Source organism: Gymnodraco acuticeps, unplaced genomic scaffold (assembly GCF_902827175.1).
Source record: "Gymnodraco acuticeps unplaced genomic scaffold, fGymAcu1.1, whole genome shotgun sequence".
NCBI classification, from domain to species: Eukaryota; Metazoa; Chordata; class Actinopteri; order Perciformes; family Bathydraconidae; genus Gymnodraco; species Gymnodraco acuticeps.
The window spans coordinates 1,495,855-1,517,455 of NW_022989899.1; the positions used below are offsets into that span (position 1 = coordinate 1,495,855).

At 42.1% G+C, this 21,601-nt stretch overlaps 1 protein-coding gene across 1 annotated transcript in view; it reads left to right on the forward strand.

Moving 5' to 3' along the window:
- pipox (pipecolic acid oxidase) overlaps positions 1-20,305 on the forward strand; it is a 51,302-nt gene extending 30,997 nt beyond the window's left edge. Inside the window, exons 7-8 of the mRNA XM_034205887.1 lie at positions 1,049-1,124; positions 18,750-20,305. Coding sequence (XP_034061778.1) covers positions 1,049-1,124; positions 18,750-18,880 — 207 coding nt within the window. The 3' untranslated portion in view covers positions 18,881-20,305. The remainder of the gene's footprint in view (positions 1-1,048; positions 1,125-18,749) is intronic.
- The last annotated feature ends 1,296 nt before the right edge of the window (positions 20,306-21,601 follow it).

Sequence of the window (21,601 nt, forward strand, 5' to 3'; positions counted from 1 at the left end):
TGTGTGTGTGTGTGTGTGTGTGTGTGTGTGTGTGTGTGTGTGTGTGTGTGCGTGTGTGTGTGTGCGTGTGTGTGTGTGTGTGTGTGTGTGTGTGTGTGTGTGTGTGTGTGTGTGTGTGTGTGTGTGTGTGTGGTCATGGTCTAGCATTACTATACTTGTGGGGATCTAAATCTGTTTACACAGTCACGTGTGAGGACTCGCCGCCCTTATGGGGACAAATTGGAGGTCCCCATGAGGGGCATCATTAATTTTAGGGTGAAGACTTGGTTAGGTTTAGGATTAGGGTTAGGGTAAGGTTAAGGGTTAGGGTTAGGCATGTGTTGGTTATAGTTAAGGTTAGGATAAGTCTCCAGGAAATGCATGTAAGTCAATGTAATGTCCCCTGAAGTGATTTATACATGGTGTGTGTGTGTGTGTGTGTGTGTGTGTGTGTGTGTGTGTGTGTGTGTGTGTGTGTGTGTGTGTGTGTGTGTGTGTGTGTGTGTGTGTGTGTGTGTGTGTGTGTGTGTGTGTGTGTGTGTGTGTGTGTGTGTGTGTGTGTGTGTGTGTGTGTGTGTGTGTGTGTGTGTGTTGTTCAGCCGCTCTGCCCTCCAGCAACACAGCGAGCAGCTTTTACCACGATCACATATTGAAGCTGTGGGAGAACATCATTTCTGTGACCTTGTCCAAAGCCCCTGAAAATCCCGACAGTCACGCTTTTTTTTCACTTAACAGCTACTGTTTTTTTCCATTAGCAGTTATTTTTAGAAGAGGACATAGAGTTAAATCGCCTGTGTCTCTGCAGTTGATGTAAATAATTGCCTTTGTTAGATGTCATTAACTCATTCAGTTAAACACATTCCACAAAGACGTTGACAGGACTGGAACTGTAATGTGTGTGTATGTGTGAGTGTGTTTCCCATATAGTGTATGAGAAAGTACAAGCAAATTGGGAAAAAGAGGCAGAATAAGCCCCTTGGTTCCAAACCTGAACAGTTTAGCTATCAAGGTCCAAAAGTGTCTGTCATTTTTTAATCTTGCTCCTTATGTTTTGTTTTTGTTTTTGCAGCTAACGCCTGATAGTCATTTTGTGCTGGACTGCCACCCTGCCTACAGCAACATTGTGTTTGGAGCTGGGTTCTCAGGTGATTCACAATACAACACTTGAACATAATAATAATAACATAATGAAGTCAATGTAAAGGGTCATCTTTGACAAATCATATGTGTTAGGATAGATTATCAAACTTTTAACATTGCCAGGTATCAAACAACTACTTGTTATGTATTGGGAAAGTATATATGTCAAATCCTCTCGGTTATCATTCGTTTTTTTTCTTCTCTATCTATTAGTAGATGCTGTCGCCTAGTTACAGTTGAGCCCAGCAGCATTCCAGCTGTGAGAATTTATTTATTTAGGCAGGGCAAGTTTATTTATATAGCACATTTCAACACAAGGTAACCCAAAGTGCTTTACAAAAATGAAAGCCATTATGAACTGTTCAGTTATACAAAACCGACACTGTGACACAAATTGAACTGTAATATGCTCACTCTTTCAATGATAACAAAGTGATATAACAGGAACTGTTTGCCATGGTTAGCATTTGCTAGCATAAAACACAAAGTAGAGCTAATGCTGATTGAAATTGACCTAGTTCTTTGGTAGTTAAACTGCAGTATCAAACAAAACCTTTGTCATTGCTATTTATTCTCTGGGAACCATGAATGTCAGTATGACATATGTAAAGCATCAATTGGATGTAAAAATAATTTAGTCTGAATATAGAGTTTGAGATGGGGCTCCATTTGGCACATGAAGCCAACATCTCAAGTACCTGTATCTGGGCCCATAGAGCAAGCGCACTTCCATTTTCTATAAACCCCACCTCCAATCCACAGGTCACAGCCATTTTCGATTTAGTCAAATTAATGAATGAGGGAAAATCTTGGTTTGGCTTTAATTACATCTTACAACCTTTAGGACCAAATGATTTCAATAGGACCTATTCAAGCCTTCGTAGTGTGAAGTTTCCAGACATTTATCTCCCAATGTAAGACAATGGGAAAAGGTATATTTGGGCCCAATGACGTCACGGACTGACACAGAATTTGTAATACCACTGTTAGGCCACTACAAAAATGTGCGTCAACACCCGGCGTACTACCTGGGGGCTTGGTTATAAGTGGCCAGTTGTCCCAGTCCAATTCCGGTCAAACACTGTTTGTGTCTATTGAGCTAGACAATGATTGATTGGCAGGCTCTACAAAGAATGACATCATCATCAACGCCCAACTTTTAGGTTTCTTTTCAGCTGTCCTCTGTGACTTCAGACTGTATCTCAGACTCAGCTGCCTTAATTACTGCTTTGGTTCATAAAGGCTCTACAGAAAAGTTGCAAGCTTCAAAGCTTTATTCATAATGTTGACATTCAATTTCAAAATCGACATTTGAAATTTACATTTATATCCTTTTTAACCTTTTTATATTTAAAGCCGTTATTTCTGTGTGGGTCAAGGCTTAGTATTAGAACAGAGGAGAGGCCAAGGGAAAATAAATGTCTTAGTACTGGTTAGAAACGGGCCCTGTAGTGAATATATTATACCACAATTAGATTCCAGTGGTGGCTGCGTACGATTGTTTCAGACTTGTGTGATACAAACATTAGCTTTAACTTCAGAGTGATGCCAAAGATCACATTTGTTTAAATCCTTATTATATCCATTATCCAAATTCCTCAAATGTAGTTTGCCTTTTTGTAATAAAATGTGACTATACCCTAATTTCGTTGCACAATCCTGAGTTGTACAATGACATAAATTACATTAAAGGTGACCTATCATGCAAAATGCACTTTTGTACGTATTTTATACATGAATATGTGTCCCCGGTGTTCCAGGGAACTCACCAAGTGTCAGAAAACACAACCCTCTCTATTTTCCTCCATTACCCAAATCTCTAAAAACGGGGCTGCAAAGGATCTGATACAGATTTGAATTATTTTCTACGTCACAGAAGTGGTGCTCCGCCTATATGGCCAACTCTCCACCTATCAGGGGAATGTGGGGTTGGGCCACGGCCGGCCATTGCCGCTCGGAAGCGCTGGAGACGCTGTAGTACATATGCCAGGCCTGTAAGTGGCGCTGTAGTCTGCCTCAAAAGCAGCGAAGATTTCCCGCGCATGGTTGCCATGGTTGCCCTTCTGTTTATTCTCCGCTGTGGCTCTTTTTCTCCCTCCCCGAGGCAAGCGTTTGCTCCTGCTGCTGTAATTCAATGCAATCCCTCCCTCGCTGTAATTCTCTCCGGTAGTCCACCAGCAGAAGACAAACACCCACCTCTCCGCCTCTTCCAAGGAACGAGGGGACCGTGCAGCAGAGTTTCAGTTAGATTTTTTTTCACCGGTCAACATGTCCGTTAAAGTTCACATCTTCTGGACAAAATTAGAAAAGTGCCGGTCAAAGGTCTTCTTTGTTACTTATTGAGCTTTAAAACAAATGAATAATGACTCTATATAATCATATACGAATAAAACACGGAGGACGGAGATCTCTTTTTGTCCCCCTCTTCTCCCCGCTGCAGCCTAGCAGCTGATCTCAAAGCATGCTCCCCTCTCCTGCAGGGGGGCGTGGTCCGCTGCAGCTCACAGAATCAGCCCCCTGCAAAAACAGGGCTGGAGAACAGCAAATAGAGCGAAATGAGGCATGGCTAAAATCTGTTTGGTATTTTGAAAACAGAAACATATACATATACCTTTATATAGGTATGGCCCTACAATATATCATTTAAATATAGCATGATAGGTGTCCTTTAAGTTTTGATATTGTAAAACATTTCAGTAATTCACTCCCTTATTAATTTGCTGTTATTTTCCCTGTTGAAACAAAAACGTCCTAATACACTGACACACAGTCAGCAGTACAGTACAGTAGTAACATAGTCAGGGGTGCACATAACTTTTTTGCCCTGGTTCTCAAAGGAGCACCTGGAGATGTTGCTTGGTGCTCATCCTTAAAATGAAATAAACCGTAACTTTTGAGGGGGTCTTGACTTTATTTGCCAGACACACGGCACTGAACACACATGCAGAGGTGAACACAGAACACACATGCAGAGGTGAACACAGAACACACATGCAGAGGTGAACACAAGACAACATTAGCACGACCAGTAATCCTACAAGCTGTCATCACTCCCCTCCTGACTGTTCTCCTCACTGTCTTCCTCTCTGTCAGACATGGTAGCTGATGATGTAGGCCTACTACTTTCTCTCTGGTTGAGTCTGTGATTAGCTGCTTGCATCCACAAGTCAACAGCTGGGTTTGGGTCGAAAGTCTCTGTTGTCATCTTAGACAAGTGGATGTAATCAAATAAGTATGTGAACATAACCAATAACCTACCATAGCCAATAACAAATTAATGTAACTTATTTTATTTGTGTTGTTCATTCATATCTTATTTTACCTTAACATTTATTTATTTATGCATTTGTTTTAATCTTTCCAGTTTTAAAGGATATTTTTGGTTTACTGTCCTATAGTATACATTGGAATGATTTCAAACCTGTTTATCCCAATAATTATAAAGGAGTGCCTTGGAAATATGTGTTTACATAAATTGTGATCAAAACGTTTGAGACCCACTGAGATAACTTAGACCAGGGTTGCCCAACCAGTCGATCGCGATCGACCGGGGGGAGATTCCCAGTCGATCGCGAGATGTGTCTAAAAATAGAACAACAATATTCTGTTTTATCGTTAATGTCCTATAACTTAATCTTCCCGTGCCAGAATAATGCACTTGAACGCATCAAAGCTTTGTGATTGGCCGGCGTGACCCCATGTGTCGGGGCGTGGCTGGTGAGCAGTGGGCACTATTTCGCTGACGTTGTCCGTGTCAACAGGAGTGACAGTCCGCACACACACAAGACCGCAATTATGGCAGAAGCAAAAAAGCCCAAAATATATAATTTTCCCTCCGAGTGGGAGGATGATTATTTGTGTATCTATTCCAATTCAAAGTCCATCTGTCTCATCTGCAATGCGAGCGTGGCTTTATCGAAGAAGGGTAATTTAGGAGCGGCATTTCAAAACAGTGCACAAACGCTACGAGACGGAATTCCTTCCTCATTCTGCCCTACGCTCCAACAGGGGAGGGGCCTGAAAGGACAGCTAAATGCACAGCAGTCTATTTTCACCAGGCCCAACAACAAGAGCAAGGCTGCTACCATAGCATCTTATCGTGTCAGGCACGTTCTTGCGAAACACGAAGTCTTTCAAAGACGGCGAAGTTGTGAAAGAAGCATTCCTGGAGGCTGCCGACGCGCTTTTGCGGGACAGTAAAAATAACGAGCATTTCAACAGGTTTTGATATAATAAAAACTCAAGTTAGATACCGTTATTAATCAGCTGTAAGTTTTAGTTTGTTTGAACTTATTCATGATAATTATTGTACAAAATGGTATAAGAATGCAAACATTCAGATCTGTTCTGTTTAAATTGATTATAGTCTATTATCAATTCAGGTTAAGTAACTAGTGTTGCTTGCATCCTATTTTAAAGGCATTTATTTTTATACTCGACTAAAATGCAACAAAAAAAGGTTTGATTCTATTAATGTTGTCTTTTTTATTGCACTTTGGCAGCAGATTCCTGTGTAGCTTCAGATCTGAGTTGTCTTATTAGTACGCCTCATTTATACTTTTGTAGCAACACTATTTTTATATAATGGCAAAGAAAGGGTTCAGAGTCTTTTCTTTTTTCCTGTATCATATGTGGCAGCACTGTTCAATGTTTCTTGAAAACATTACCCACTGTAGTATGTGACATGTGAATAAACTCTGTATCAACAACACTGTTGTGTAGCTTCAGTTAAATACTTGTATGTGTGTAGATTAGAAAGAGGTAAGATAAAGGATCTGCAGTATTTTATGAAGTATTGATCGTACAAAGGTCAGTTTTATACAAGTAGAAGTGTGTATTTACCTGGTAGTAGGCTGTCAGTAACTACGCCTCTCTATTTGGACTGGTAGATCTCGGCAGACTGGCAACTTTAAAAGTAGCTCTCGGTTAAAAAAAGGTTGGGCACCCCTGACTTAGACTAAAGTGAACTATCTAAACACTCCCGAGTCCTTTACCTCACTGAGCTGTAGTTATCAGCCTCAGTCTGACTGGAGAGGACTCTCCCTCCACATTATTGTAGAAACATCTTCTTCTTATATCCGTTAGAGCAGCTAGCACCAGATGCTAATAACAACAGCGCCTGTACCGGTGCACCGTCCCTCGATCCCACGCTCACTCGCACTTTGGCTGTGAGCTGCGGGTGCCAGATAAGCCAACATCCCCCATTTTCATCACTTACAGGGCCTATCGTACAGGGCAAATGAAACGTGTAACCGGGGTGAAAAGGTGTTACATTTACTTAATTATGAATGTTTGTCACATCAAGGCCGAAAATTCAGGATGAGCCCCAACGGTCAAAAATGGTTTTTCCCTCCCAGAGCTGCCCGCAGCAGCGCCTCCCAGGATATGGCGCCCTAGGCGAACATCTATAACGCCAGCGCTACGGGCCGGCCTTGAGTTCCTATGCAACTCGCAAATTCTCTTCTCTCTCCTACACTGGCTCAAAAAATGGTGTTATCTGACTCTACTCCTCTCAGCGCTTCTTCTCTCTCTCTCGCCTCTCTCTCTCTATCTCTCTCTAGCTCGCTCTCTCTCTCTCTCTCTCTCTCTCTCTCTCTCTCTCTCTCTCTATGTTGGTACGCAAATGCGCCTTTTTTCAAATGACCCGGTGGTCACCTGTGCACCAGTTATGTGCAGCCCTGAACATAGTCACATACGATACAACATAACATTATATATACAGTCTATGAACATAACACATCAATACGTAACAACCCATTGTACGTGGTAGGGCTGCTCGATTATGGCAAAAATCATAATCTCGATTATTTGGGTCAATAATTGATATCACGATTATTAAAAACGATTATCCATTTACTTTGAAAACATCCATTTATTGAAAAAAAAATGTGAACAGTATGTTTTGAACAGTTGATTACCCTGAACTTTAAGTATAATTCAACTGAAAAACCAATAATAAAAAAAATAATACTTTTTTTTTTCGATTATGTTGTTTTCATAATCGTTGCAAGCCAAAATCGTAATTGCGATTAAAATACGATTAATTGAGCAGCCCTAGTATGTGATTTGTTAAGGGGCGGGACGTCTCTTAATCACAACAGAGCCGGCCAGCTAACCAATCAGAGCAGACTGGGCTCTGGTTTTAGACAGAGGGTGAAAAGAGGTGCTGCAGCATAGGCAGTGTGAGAAAAATAAAGAGCTTTCTGAACATTAAAGCATGAAACATGTCACTATAGAGGCACTAAATAGACATATGAACCTGAACATTTAAGTAACATGTCCTCTTTAAACGTGAGTCAACTGACTGAAATACAAATATTTCTATCAATTGAATGGTGGACTGGTTTTATGTGGATTTGTTCACACAGTCTGCAGAGATACCCACACTCTCTGCAGGACACACCAAACCTCCCATACAGATCTTAACTTTTAATGAGATGGTCTTGTCCTTTGTGAGAGGTGAAAGCTCCCGTGCCTGGGGTCTACACTCGTGTTCCTCTCTAATTAACATGGCAGCGGCCCCCTGAAGGCCAGCCCGCTCTACCTCTCCTCTGCTCTGTTTCTTCCATTGTCTCCTGGCACCTTTCCATCTCTCCATGCAGTCATGTCCTTTACCTAATTATCACTGTAATTAATATCCCACTCACAGTTCTCTGCCTTCAGGGGATCTAGCTGGGATAAAGGGACTCAAAGTCTATAGACCCAGATTAGAAAAATGTTGGTCAAATTAATTACATACCAATTTTCTTTATTAGAAAATATCATGTATTTTTTCAATTGTTAGGTACTTGTACTGTAGTATTTTCACTTCATACTACTCCACTACATTATGGAAGCCAATATTTGACTTCGGAATCCACTATATTTAATTTACAGTTTTAATTATGTATAATCTTTTTAAATTATTAGCTATTACAAAATATGGATACATTTTTTTTTTCTTTGACATATATAGGTTAAAATATCCACCAGCATTATATTAGGCAATTGGATTGGCTCTTCATTTTCCAGCTGTAATAAAAAAAAAACAACAACACAATAATAATCAGAATAATCTAGAAATGTAATGTATACAATTCTGAAATGGGCCATAATGCTTAACGAGTGCTTTTACTTGTGGTACTTTTAGTATATTTGGATGTCGATACTTTTGTACTTTTACTTAAAGGTGGGGTATGTAATTTATTTCAGAAACACTTTTTGTTATATTCCATGGAATGCTCTTAACATCCCGATAGCAATGAATACATTAAATGCTTTGACAAAAAATCCATTAAAAAAGTCATCTGTGGAAGCCGTAGTACTGTAAAAAGCACGACCAATCCTCTGAGCCGGCCCGGCTAAAATAACTGGATGGCCTACCTGCCTGTCAGCCTTCCATCTGTGCACAAACTTATCTCGTGCCCTCATTGGTCATGTGCGCGTTCGTGTGTGTTGGAGGAGGGGCTCTGTAAGGAAGTGGCAGATTTTTCCAGGTTGTGTATTTTCCAATTCTAGCGCACTCCAGCTGGTTTCTCCAAAATTACCTACCCCACCTTTAGGTAAGACTTTGAATCCAGGACTTTTACTTGTAACCAAGTATTTTTACAATACAAAATTGGTAATTTCCCTTTTGGGAAATCTAAGTAATTGTTCCACCACTTATAATTACTATTATTAGTATTATGATGTATTCTTACAGCCTTAGAGTAGTGAAGTTAGGACAGTGCAACACAGAGAGTGTCAGCATATTGTGCTGTTTGATGTGCTCTACCTCGCTTCTGAATGAACGATGGGTTAGCGTGACACGAAATAATCATTTAAAAACAATGGGATGTATAATTGTTTTCCGAAAACATAATGGCAACCTCCATCTCATGGCAATTTGACATGGTGACTCTTGCAGGGTTTCCCCTTGAAAATGCTTTAGGTCCGTCAGCAAGGTTCTGCTACATTGATGAACTACAGAAGTATGATCATCATTTCCAATATTGACTTTCATTAGTTAGAGTAGCAGGGAATATTTGTTTCTAGAATAATATACTTACGGTATGGTTTTTGGTTCATCTTTAAAAACGATTATATAGGTTTTATATTAAATTGTAGGCTATTGTAATCTTTACATTCTTGTCAATAGTCGTGTTTTTTGTGATACATTTTTAAACGTATTTATCATAATTATGCAATTATTTAGTCCTTAAGAATTGAGGTCTTTGACCAAAAACAATGTTAAGTATTATTCACGAGAGGAATATTTTACAAGCTATGCTTTCTGCCCTCCTGCTTTAACTGACTTTATTTTCTTGTACCTTGATTGAATCAATTAATATTGAATTAATTGATTAAAATGAAAAAATACAAGAAGTATTCTGTCGTCACATTCTTATGGCGCGTTTCCACTGCAGCGGGTAGCTCGCTTTAAGCGTGCCGAGCCGTGCGGGGCCCGTTTTTGGTTGCGTTTCCACTTGGCCTAGTTTTGGCCCGGGGCTACTTTTTCACCTTTTTTCTGGCCCGACTACATCGTGGTTCTAGGGCCAGGAACAACCAGGCTGAGTATGCTAAACTAGTGAGAGAATCGCTGGCAAGGCGGCTACAACTACAACAAGATGAACATATTTGACCGTGATTTAATTGTAATACACGTTTCAAAATGATGCCGAAGTAACAACATACTGATACCGGTTAGTAAAAACCATGAATTAATGCTTTGACAAGTCTGCAGACAGACAGAAGGTGAAGAACCCTTTTAAAATGCATGCTTTCTAAATGGAGCTTGGCTAAGCTAACGTTATATATGCTCCGACCGTCCACACTCACAACAACGGCCTATACAGACATAAATAAACCAGCGACTGTATTCGCCATGACACAGGCAGTCTGTGGTTTGTACTTGTTTAACTTTTGTCTAGTTTCTGAACAGATATGAGGAGCTGTGAGCTCTGAGTGCTAAGAGCTAACGGCTGTGTTGTTTTTCTGGGGCTCTCACTGAAGATGACGTCACGGCTCCGCCTACACTGCGTTACTATAGTAACTGCCCCAGTTCCTAAACTGTAATGGAAGCGCAGCATTAAAGTGAGCCGGGCCTAATAAGGCCTAACCAAACCGAGCGAGGCCTGCAGTGGAAACGCGCCATTAGAGTGGAAGCAATAATGAGTCCTAAAACCTGGAAAATACCTTTCATACCACTTCCAGTTCCCTTGTCTTGAAGTCAATAGTTTCGTGAACGTGTTTGTGGTCAAGCGTAAAGATGTTCATGTTTTATTCTCGTGAATGTCCAAAGTTTATGTGTACCATAACACCGGCAGTTGTTAACAAGTGACTCAATGAAACGACATATTGTCATCAAGCGAACACAAGTCCGTCTTTAGCTTAGCAGTGGTGATGTTAGCTAAGCTTAGCGTTAGCTTTTTATTTCTGCCGTTTCTTTTCACCCTTCAAAAATCTAAAAGTAGTGTTAATATTTCGAGATTATCCTGCCAAACAAAATGTGTTAAATATCATAAACGTGTGTTTGTCACAAAACTCATTTTAAAATTCCATTGCTTTTTGTCGAGGAAGCCCTTGTGATGCTTACTTCAGGGTCATCCAAGAAAAATATATTAGCATGGTATGGAGTCAGATTTGGGTCAATATTCTAGCGCGCAAAACAAGCTACTCACGAGTGGGAAATGTGCTTTTACATGCGCATGAAATTACCCCCGCACGCAAATTAAACCCTCGGGAGCGGCTATGCGCTCGCTCGTGCGTGTTCCTGAGAAAGTGTGTGTGAGCTCCAGCTCTACTGATCCATCATCTGTGTGTCTGGATAAACCTCTGAATGGACTCTGTGCTCTTTTTTCTGGAGCGTTTACCTCGGACTATAGGAGCTAGCTTAGCATGCTAGCTGGAAACACGTTAGCAACACTAGTCAGATTGAGAGTTTAACGGAGTCTGCACCTGTGCACCTGTGCTGTGCTGCTGTGGGGAGGTTTTTTTCCCCGGGAAGTCGCGGAGAGACGGAGAGACGGAGCGGCTTCGCGTTCGGGCTGCGGCCTGCTTTACACCTGCTGTAGCGGAGGCCTGTATCCACCTGCTCCACCTGTCGTGCTCTACGGTGCCGAGGACGTTTTACCACGGGGATATCGCGGAGAGACCGGAGCGCCTCTACGCCTCGAGCTGGGCCTGCTTGTGCTGGTCTGGGAAAATGGCCCATATCGTGATTCTGCTATGCCTGTTAGTTATTTTGGACAATGAGAAGTTCTCTCGTTATCCTGAGAAGTCGACTGGATTCAGGTCTGTTCTACCGCCCGCAGTGGACATCCCCTGTAAAGGTTCGGATGTGTTACACAGACAATTACTGGTTGCGTTGTCACAGACATTCAGTTCGACAAATGTTTGTCTTGCTCACTTGCCTGCTATGATGGTTCTTCAGGACTGCTTCTTGAGCTCTAATCTCACTTTCGCATAGTTTACTGGTGACTTTAAAGCAGATGACAATGTATGTATATCGGTTAAGAGGAAAAAGTGCTTGTTTTTTTTGTTATTATTACTATCAGGGAATGTACAACTAAACCCTGGACCGCCCAGCAGCAGTAGTAGTCAGATCGCTACTTCTGCTGATTTTAATTCTAGATCTGGGTTGGGATTCATTCACTTAAATGTGCGCAGTCTGTTACCTAAGTTAGATTTTGTCCGCATTTGGGGGAGCTCGACTGATGCTGATGTCATTGTCTTATCAGAAACATGGCTAGATAAATCTATTTTGGCCTCTGACATCTACTTAAATGGTTATAGTGTATATCGTACCGACCGTACTAAAAAAGGTGGTGGCGTTGCCATTTATGTGAAAAATAAGTTTTGTGTAACCAAGATGGTTTCCAAATCTATTAGTAAACAACTATAATTTTTAGCTTTAAATATTGAAGTAGCAAAGGGTCAACAGGTCATGGTGGTGGGCTGCTACAGACCCCCCTCAGCTGTCAAAGACTCTTTATCTTCTTTGGCAAAACTTGTATCTCAACTAGACTACAAGGAAATAGTACTGCTTGGTGATTTTAACTGGGACTGGTTAACTGCAGTGTCAGAGGATTTTAAAAACCTTTGTATCTCTTTGAATGTTACTCAGATTGTTGACAGTCCTACTCGCCCTAACATTAAGTCCCCAAATAAATCCTCCCTAATTGATCTAATTTTAACTAATGTTCCCCATAAATACTCATCTGTGGGAGTATTTGTGAATGATCTGAGTGATCACTGTGTTGTAGCCACAATTAGGGACACTAAGGTCCTAAAAGTTAAACCTCACATTATCAGTAAGAGAGACAAAAAACATTTTGTGGAGCAGGGTTTTGTGCATGATCTGTTTGATTTTGATTGGGCTCAAATCGATCTGTGTCCTGATGTAGAAACTGCATAGAGTGAAGGGACGAGACAATCCTTGGTTTTCTGCTGAGCTGTCTAGTCTCCTATATGAGAGAAACAAGGCCTGGGCAAAGGCTAGGAAATCAGGCTCAGAGGTAGAATGGCTGCATTTTAGGCAGCTAAGGAATAGCTTCACATCGCAAATCAAAAGTGCTAAATCAAAGTACTATCTGTCAGTAACCACAAAGAATCTGAATAATCCTGGAAAATTTTGGAAAGCCATAAAATCGATATCCACCGGTGAGATCCGTAATGAGCTACCTCCGTGCCTTACCACAGCATCTGGCACTATATCGGACAGGGCCACCATGTTAAACTGTTTTAATGAGCATTTTGTGTCTTGTGGCTCTCTGTTTGATTCTGTCACTAACTCTGCTTCTGTGAACACTACAGTATGTGACTCTGAAAAAGGCGTGTTCGAAAACCCTTTTAGTTTTACTCCATTTACTGTTGATGTTGTTCGTGAAGCTTTAACCAAGTTAGATCCTAAGAAACCGGCTGGCCCGGACAACGTAGAACCTTTCTTTTTAAAGATAGCTGCAGATTTTATTGCTCCACCGCTCACTACTCTTTTTAACCTCTCCCTCAGCACTAACACAATTCCAAAATTGTGGAAGTCAGCGTATGTCCTGCCTCTACTAAAAGGTGGGGAGGCCACTTTATTAAATAATTATAGGCCCATCTCAAAATTATCAGTTCTGGCTAAGGTGCTCGAACGCCTAGTGAGTGAGCAGGTAAAGGTGTTTTTATGTACAAATGACATCCTGTCTCAACATCAGTCAGGCTTCAGAAAACAACATAGCACCATCACTGCCACAATGAAAGTGGTGAATGATGTGGCGAGTATTTTAGACAATAAGCAGAGCTGTGCAGCTCTATTTATTGACCTGTCCAAAGCGTTTGATACCGTCGATCATTACATTTTAAAGCAGAGGCTAGCCAGTATAGGCATGTCCAGCCATGCAGTGGGGTGGTTTGTGAACTACCTCTCTGAAAGGTCCCAATGTGTTCACTTTGATGGGCTGTCTTCTGAGTGGTTAAATATTGCTAATGGTGTACCACAAGGTTCTGTTTTAGGTCCACTTTTATTCTCCATCTATATTAATAGTTTAGGTGAAAATGTGGATGAAGCTACTTTTCATTTTTATGCGGATGATACCGTGATGTACTGTGCAGGTCCCTCGATTAATGAGGCTGTTGTTAAATTACAGGATGTTTTTAACATTATTCAGACTCAGCTCTCTGAATTAAAGCTTCTTTTAAATGTTGAGAAAACCAAGGTAATGCTCTTTTCTAAAGCTAAAAAGACACCAGAGCATGTTTTAGATATTGTAACTACACAAGGAACAAAACTTGAAGTGGTTACCTGTTACAAATACCTTGGTATCTGGCTTGATGATTGTCTCACTTTTAAACTTCATGTCAATAACCTGCTTAAAAAGCTGAGGGTTAGGCTAGGTTTCTTCTACAGGAACAAGTCCTGTTTCTCGCTTGAGGCCAGGAAAAGGCTAGTCACTGTGACCTTTTTACCTGTGCTGGACTATGGTGATTTGATGTATATGAATGCACCTGCCAATTGCCTGGTCAAGTTAGATGCTGCGTATCACAGTGCACTGAGATTTGTGACAAACTGTAAAGCATTAACCCATCACTGTACCCTGTATGCAAGGGCTGGTTTGCTTTCACTAACTGTACGGAGGCTCAGTCACTGGTACATTTTTATTTACAAAGCCATGTTAGGGAAACTTCCATCTTATATCTGCTCCCTGATCTCACGGAAAATTGTAAGTGGCTACTGCCTGAGATCGAATGCTGTAGTTTTATTAAATGTGCCAACTGCTAGGACTGTCTTAGGGAAGACAGCTTTTAGATGTGCAGCTCCTCTGTCTTGGAATAGTCTGCAACTGAAATGGAAACTGAACAATCTGGTGGCACTAAATGTTTTTAAAGCTCGGTTGGATGCTACTCAATCGGAAGCTGTTGGTACCTGTACATGTGGATAGTTATGTAAATTGTAATCCCTGTGATGATGATGTAAGATGTCCTGTTGTTGTTCTATTAATGTTTTTATGTTTCATGTGGAACCTACTTGAGCAGGTCTCCCTTGCAAAAGAGTTCAATGATCTCAATGAGATTTATCTGGATAAATAAAGGTTTAAAAAAAAAAAGAGATAGACAGCCCTCTTGCTTGCTCGCGGGAGTGTCAGCCTCACTTGCTGGCGGAGTCTGTCTACGCGCGCGTGAAAAGTTTCTGACACTTTGGGGCGGAGCCACTAGACTTTGATTGACAGCTGCCAGGAAGCCCGGAGTTGCCAGGTTTGATAAATGCCTGAACTACCAAGAGGACAACTTTACCATTCAATCTCGTCCAACTGATCTTGCAGCTGTCACTCCTCGGCTCTTGGTAGTTCAAGCATTTATCAAACCTGGCAACTCCGGGCTTCCTTGCAGCTGTCAATTAAAGTCCAGTGGCTCCGCCCCAAAGTGCCAGAAACTTTTCACGCACGTAGACAGACTCCGCGAGGCTGACCCCGCGAGGGTCATTTTATGCGCGTGTAAAAGCACATTTTCCGCTCGTGAGTAGCTTGTTTTGCGCACTAGAATATTGACCCAAATCTGACTCCATACATGGCACCACTCTCTTAACATGCTCTATTAACATGCTCAACAAACCCTAACGTTTCTTTTTTTAAAGTGTAGTATTATTTTTGGGGGAAATTGGCAGAGATGGTGATGTGTCCTCTTATTTCATCTCGTTGTGTGTCCTTGCAATGTTCACAGACTGAACCCACAGACAGTGGACCAGTGAACATTAATATTTAGAACATTTATGTTTGTCAGTCAAGGATCTCCAGAGAACAACTTTAGCCTCTGCTCATTCTGTTCATTAGTCAGCGTTAATTATTCTCCGTGCTCTTTGTACCGTCCTCTGGCAGCTGTGAAGACGCTCAGAGGAATATTGGAGAGGTTCACAGGCCTCTCTCTAATACAGCAAGAAATGTGTTGCCTTCCTCCCCCTCCTTCACTACGTGCATTTGTCATCAAAGCCCGACACAAGTGCTTTAAAGCAAGTACTGGTGGTGGGGGGGAGGTGTTGCCATGGCTACAAAGTCACCCTGTGGGCTCGGCCATCTATTGAGGTTTTCCTTTCTCCTTCTCTGGCGAGATGAAAATTCACGCGGCCAAACTGTCAGAGCCAAGCTTTTAAGACTTCAAAGCCAAGCAGAATCCACGGGAGCTCCGAGACCTTTGTCAGATGGCAATGTGCTTCATTCCTCAAGCCCTGTTGACATTCACAATTTGCCTGTCAGACCTTAGCAACAAGGACAATCACACTGCCGCAATTTTGAAAACACATACTCTCTCATGTGACTCTTAGGCTTGAGCACATGAAGCCATTACACAGAGAAAGAACTGAAATCTCCCTTAATTGAGCATTTGGTCCCAGTCAGAGGTCACGTTAACCGAATATTTTCCGTCTATGACCATTTTCTTTTAACAATGACGGAAAAATCTGAAAGCAGTCCGTCATTTTTACAGATTAGAACAAACTCAGAACAGCGCCAAAGCTCCCCCGCAGTGAGGCTCCAGTGTTATGCCGTGTTATTATGCATGCCCTCCAAAAAGGAGATGATACAGTGTGCGAAAAAGTACACGTCCCACCGTCCGGGACGTGTTATTTACAATATCGGACAAGTAGATCTGTCAATTGACTTGTCCGGCGGACAAGTGACGTTTATTGACAAATTATTGATACATTCAGTTTACAAATGGCAGAACTCATTCGCAAATTGTACGTGTCCGCCAATGTTCGTTTAGAAATGTTAGTTTCGGTTCTGCTTGTCGATTCCTAACGAAATGCATCTCGCGCTTTCTGTACAGTTACGGCCCCTACACACGGCGGCGTGCGTTACCGCTTGGCGGTGGGCGTGTCTGAAGCTTGGGGATTTTTTACGAACAACGCGACCAACAACCAATCACATGAATGCCCCCCCGGACATACAAAGCAAAGCATTCATACTACATCCATGCTGGCTAAATATACTGTCTATGCTTGCTAGCTGTCCATTCAAACAAAGTACACTGGATATAAACTCCCCAAACAGGCGAAAACCTACCAGTTTCACCCACTGTCTCTGCCACCTCCCCCATGCCTGGCTCCTCCGGTTTGTATCCCTGTATGTAAAGAGGGACTGGTCATATAGTACCGGGTGATTCCCTAACGCCACGATAATTTCCTCCTCCATTTTTTGACATGGGAAATAACTGCGGTCTGGCTCTCCCAACATACACGCGGTTTGATTGGCTAGCGCTTGTGCTGTCAGATTTGCATACGCGGGATTTGATTGGCTGACGCCTCCGTCGAGGCGGCAAAAGTAGAACATTGCTCTACTTTTGCAGCGAGCACCGCGAGAGAAGCTACGCTTTGCTCCCACAATGCAGTTCGGTGAATCGTGATGTCACCCCATTCAAAGTGAATGGGCAGAAGCGTTGAAGCGGCAACGCACGCCGCCGTGTGTAGGGGCCGTTAGACAGGGGCGGGGCGGAGCGGGGTGGGAAGTGTAGCACAGTGGCAGGGTTGGGAAGCAAAACTCGGTTCTGAGTAGGAACAAATAACAATTGTCCGGTACCGGGATTAATAAGAGTTGTGAGGACAGGAGGCGAGGCCGAGCCCCGCGGACTGCAGCTCTCTCATATGCTCCGTATCAGCTGATCGCTGCATGGTGCAGCTCAGTGTCTCTCTCTCTCTTTCTACACACAGCGGATCCGCTGCCCGTTTAACAGTCTCATCTTTGTCAAACTTTCTTATGTTCTTTCTCTAACACGTAATGAAGGTTATTAATCGTTTTAGCTCCTGTGTTGTTAATATTGACCGCCATTTCCTTTATGAAGTAAAGCAGCCTCCCTGTCTGTGTCCTCGCGCTGTCCTCACATCCCCGGACCCCCAGACTCGGAGCAGCGCAGGGATGTCAGTATTGTTTATGAAGCAGGGTATAGAAAGTAGCTACATTATTGAAATGAAAATACTATTTATTTACTTTTACAAACAGTGAGCAGCTGGGCAGCTGCAGCATGTGTATTGCAGGACATGTGTAAGAGTGCAAGCGTCTTTGAGTTGTAGAAAAGCGCTAGGCCTATAGGCTATACATATAATGTATTATTATTATTAGGTTATGTCCTATGTGTTGGACATGTGTGGTTGGACTCTGTCTCACAGGCAGGTTGCAGTGTAACATCAGAGGACACTGGGCCAATTGTACATTCTCAAACTGCACCACTTAGAACTAACTAAACAATATAGAGATTATTTTTATATAATTGTATTCAATAACCGTAAGAAATTAAACAGTATGAAGTGATTTGTAAATAGGAATACAGATTTGACTTAATGTTTTCATAAATATATTTTTCTCCCAGTTTGACTTATTTTTACCCTCTCAAAGAACCGGAATCGAGAACCGAAAATAACCGGAATCGAAAAACAGAACCAGAATCGTTAAAATCCAAACGATACCCAACCCTATGTGTGATGCAGTAAAATCTTACCGCTCACTTACGTTAGCGGTGTCGTAAAAACCATGGGAAAATGTAAAATACGATGACGAAGAAGAAGATTCCAATGGCCCCAATTTTTGTCCATTCTGGACAAGTGAACAATGTATTCGGACAAGTAAATTGCCAAACTCACTTGTCCATGGACAAGTACTCTCTAAAAACTTTTTCTCACACTGTGATATCGTTTCCAAACCTAACTTTGCCGTACAGATAATTGAAATGTCTGTGAGTGCTTTACGCTGTGGCGCGCTCCCGCGAGGTGCAGTGGGCGTGCATGACACCAGCGTTCACAAGCGCCACCCCCCCTGTCCCTGTCCCCCGTTGACAGTTCACGAACGTGCTCTCCCCCCCCCCCCCCCCCCCCCCCCCCCCCCCCCCCCCATAATGGATTGTGACGGAAATGTTACGATCCTGTCCGTCAAAAATGACGGGCAGCGAAAATCTCTAGCGCAACCTCTGGCCCCAGTACACTAAAGTGAGTCGATGCTCAGTGACAGGCATCCTAACAATCGTCTTTTATGTATTTTCTCATGTTGGGATCCAACCCATCGCCTGACTCAGACAAAGGCCCCAAGATGCTGCCTATTTTTAGGCTAACTACGAGGTGCAGGGCTCACGTCATGTTGATTCATCCAACATGGTTTGATAGTCTATGTACGTTCTTTGCTCACTGTAATGATTTTTTTTTCTTTCAGGTCACGGCTTCAAGTTCGGACCAATCATTGGCAAGCTCCTGTGTGAGCTCAGCCTGGGAGAAGTGCCCTCCTATGACATGTCACCTTTCCGAATCAGGCGCTTCCAGGGAAACACCAAATCAGCTTTATAGAGCTGGACCTGTGCCAGTGCAGCATAAACAGATCAAATGTAATTTTAGCTGGTAATTTAGCCCTACGTTTTTATACACAAAAACAAAATGACGCATTTCTGCTGCTTTTTGTGAAAAAATCAGTTTGTGTTTCCACCGCCGCATTGTGAAATCAGATGTGTAGCGCTAATGCAGCATGAAGGTCAGTGTGTTCATATGCAGTTAGGCAACTGTTTAACAGTCTGCAGCTTTTTGATGATTAAAAACAACTCTTGTGTCTGTATGCTGAATATAAAAATACAGCCAGAAAGTGGTTCTTAGCTTAAATTGGCATATACTGGAACACAGGAAAACACATAATGGAGCCTTGCTCTGTCAGAAAAAGTGGCTACCTGGTCTCCTCCTACCTCGTCGCTACTCAAGTGGCTGTCTTGTTACAGCTCTGATTCGGATACCAGCACTTTCACATGATTACTATAACACATTGGGTTTTATCGATCCATATACAAACTTACATTTGCAAACTAACATATTGGGGTTTTACACATAGTTACGTGCAGAAACTAGCAGAACACTTCATATCATTTTATACTTCTGTCTTTTCCTTGCATAAAACTCAGATACAACTTGTGAAGTAGTGACATTTAATGGGGCTGGGAGCTTTTTGAACAACAATATTTAAGCTTCTAGTAATTGCTGGTCAGTAACCACCTGGATGCTCTAGCAAAAACAAAAAAATATCTGAATTTTCAAGGGATTTTCCCGGCGATCTTCAGCATCCATTGGGACCATAGAGCATGCGCACTTGGGTTTCTCCTAAGCCCCCGCTTCCAATCTGGTGTGTCAGGGCCTTTAGACATTCAAAGAGTGATAGCAAATGACCAGTAGCTTCTCAAAATGTCCAATTTTAAAAGTGAGCTTTTGTATTTTTGTATATTTCACATTGTTTAAAAGTTTCCATGAAAAAAAGCTGGGCTATTTGAACAGAGCCGTCCCTCTCACTGCATGAAAATGTCTTCACTTTCCTGCGTAATATGGTTTCTCAGAGCTACTGGGTTCTATTGGGAAATGGACACCCATCAGTAGTAGGTTGTCACCAATGGCTGTCTACCTCAGCTACATATGGAGCTACAGCACTCACACATGGGGCGAAGCCTGCGAGCTAGTTCAGGCAGTCAACTTGAGCACTTATGCTGCATTCATACATAACGTCCCCTTGCCACTCTACAACCAACCAACCAGAGTCTCCTTAATACGCCGCTCTATTACCTGCCAGATCTCTCTCTATGCATTGCTTGCTGCTACTATTGCTGCAGCTACTTCCACATCGCTGTTGCTTGATTCTGACCAGAGGACCAACATCAACAACTACAGTCTAATATTGTTGTGCAATTGTAAATCCAGCCATCTGTGACAAATGATAATAAAACAAAAACTATAATCTTATTGGCTCGTATGATTTCATGAATCAGTGAACCTCCCTCTCGCTGCTTTCCCAGCATTCACCATTTTGCCAACTAAGTGCATGGTTAAAAAGACATCAGCCGTGGAGCCGCGTGTCTCTGTGATGCCAGCTGCGTGCTCAGGCTCTGGAGGTGGCCCTATTGCCTGGATCTATTTCCCCATGTACCGGTAAACATTTTAATCACTAATCAGACGGCATATTACAATGGATGCCAACCTCGGCCATCAGCGGGAATGGGAACATTATGCAGTGAAGCGGCAGAGATCAGTGAGCCAGTTGCTCCCTTGCTTCTAAGTGACTTCAGATGGATAGCACGGGGCCATTATGCAAATGATTAGAAATAGAAGTACATTAAACATGCAAATATTCAACCACCAATAATCACCAAGCAGGGCCAACTGAAACACCTGTGGAACATTATCTAGCTTGTAACATTCCTCAAAGCATAGAAAAAAGCCTACTTTATTCTGCACATGATTCTGTTAGCTGCATAATTGTAATGGAGCCCAGTCCACTTATTGCATTATGGGGCCAGACCAGGGCTCACACTGTACATCAGTAGCTAGTAGAGACCCTGAGGAGGGGACAATGTGTTGCAGGGGTCTCAAGTAAAATGGAACTTCTCTCAGAAAGCACAGGTTAGCATGAATACTTAGGAGAGAAAAGACAAGCCAGGAAAGGTGGTATCAATTTGAGAAGAGAATTGGATATTAAAGGTTGTATTAACCGTAACGGAAAAGGCCATTTGGATCATTGACAAAGAAATAAAAATGTTCATTAAATTTGACATGTAAATGTTTGTAAAAGTTGATAATGACACAGATGTTTGTATCAGGAGGGTATAGAGCACAACACAGAGCTAAAAGGAGAGTGAATATCTGACTTACATTCATCAGGTGGAGACAAATAGGACGCACATGTGTTTATTTCCTTTGCTTGTTGCACTGGCCGAAGGTTTAAAATGCAATGTATGAATAATCGTAATGCTTTAAGAACCAGACTGACATATTGCAGGGCCTAAAGACATTCCCAGGAAGCATGGCCATGTCAACACTGATTTGACAAAAATATGCCACATGCTTTCAGCATCTGTGAGTTTTGTCGAAGTTTATTAAAGATTACACTTTTATTCAACAACAAGATTCCCAAAACGCCCATGAATCATTTGTTTAAAAGATTTGTGGTGGTCTCACAACCTGAGAGCAAGTGTACTGGCACAGCGGACAGGATGTGGTCTTTTCAGATCTAAAGACTGTACATTTTAAAGATGTGCATTG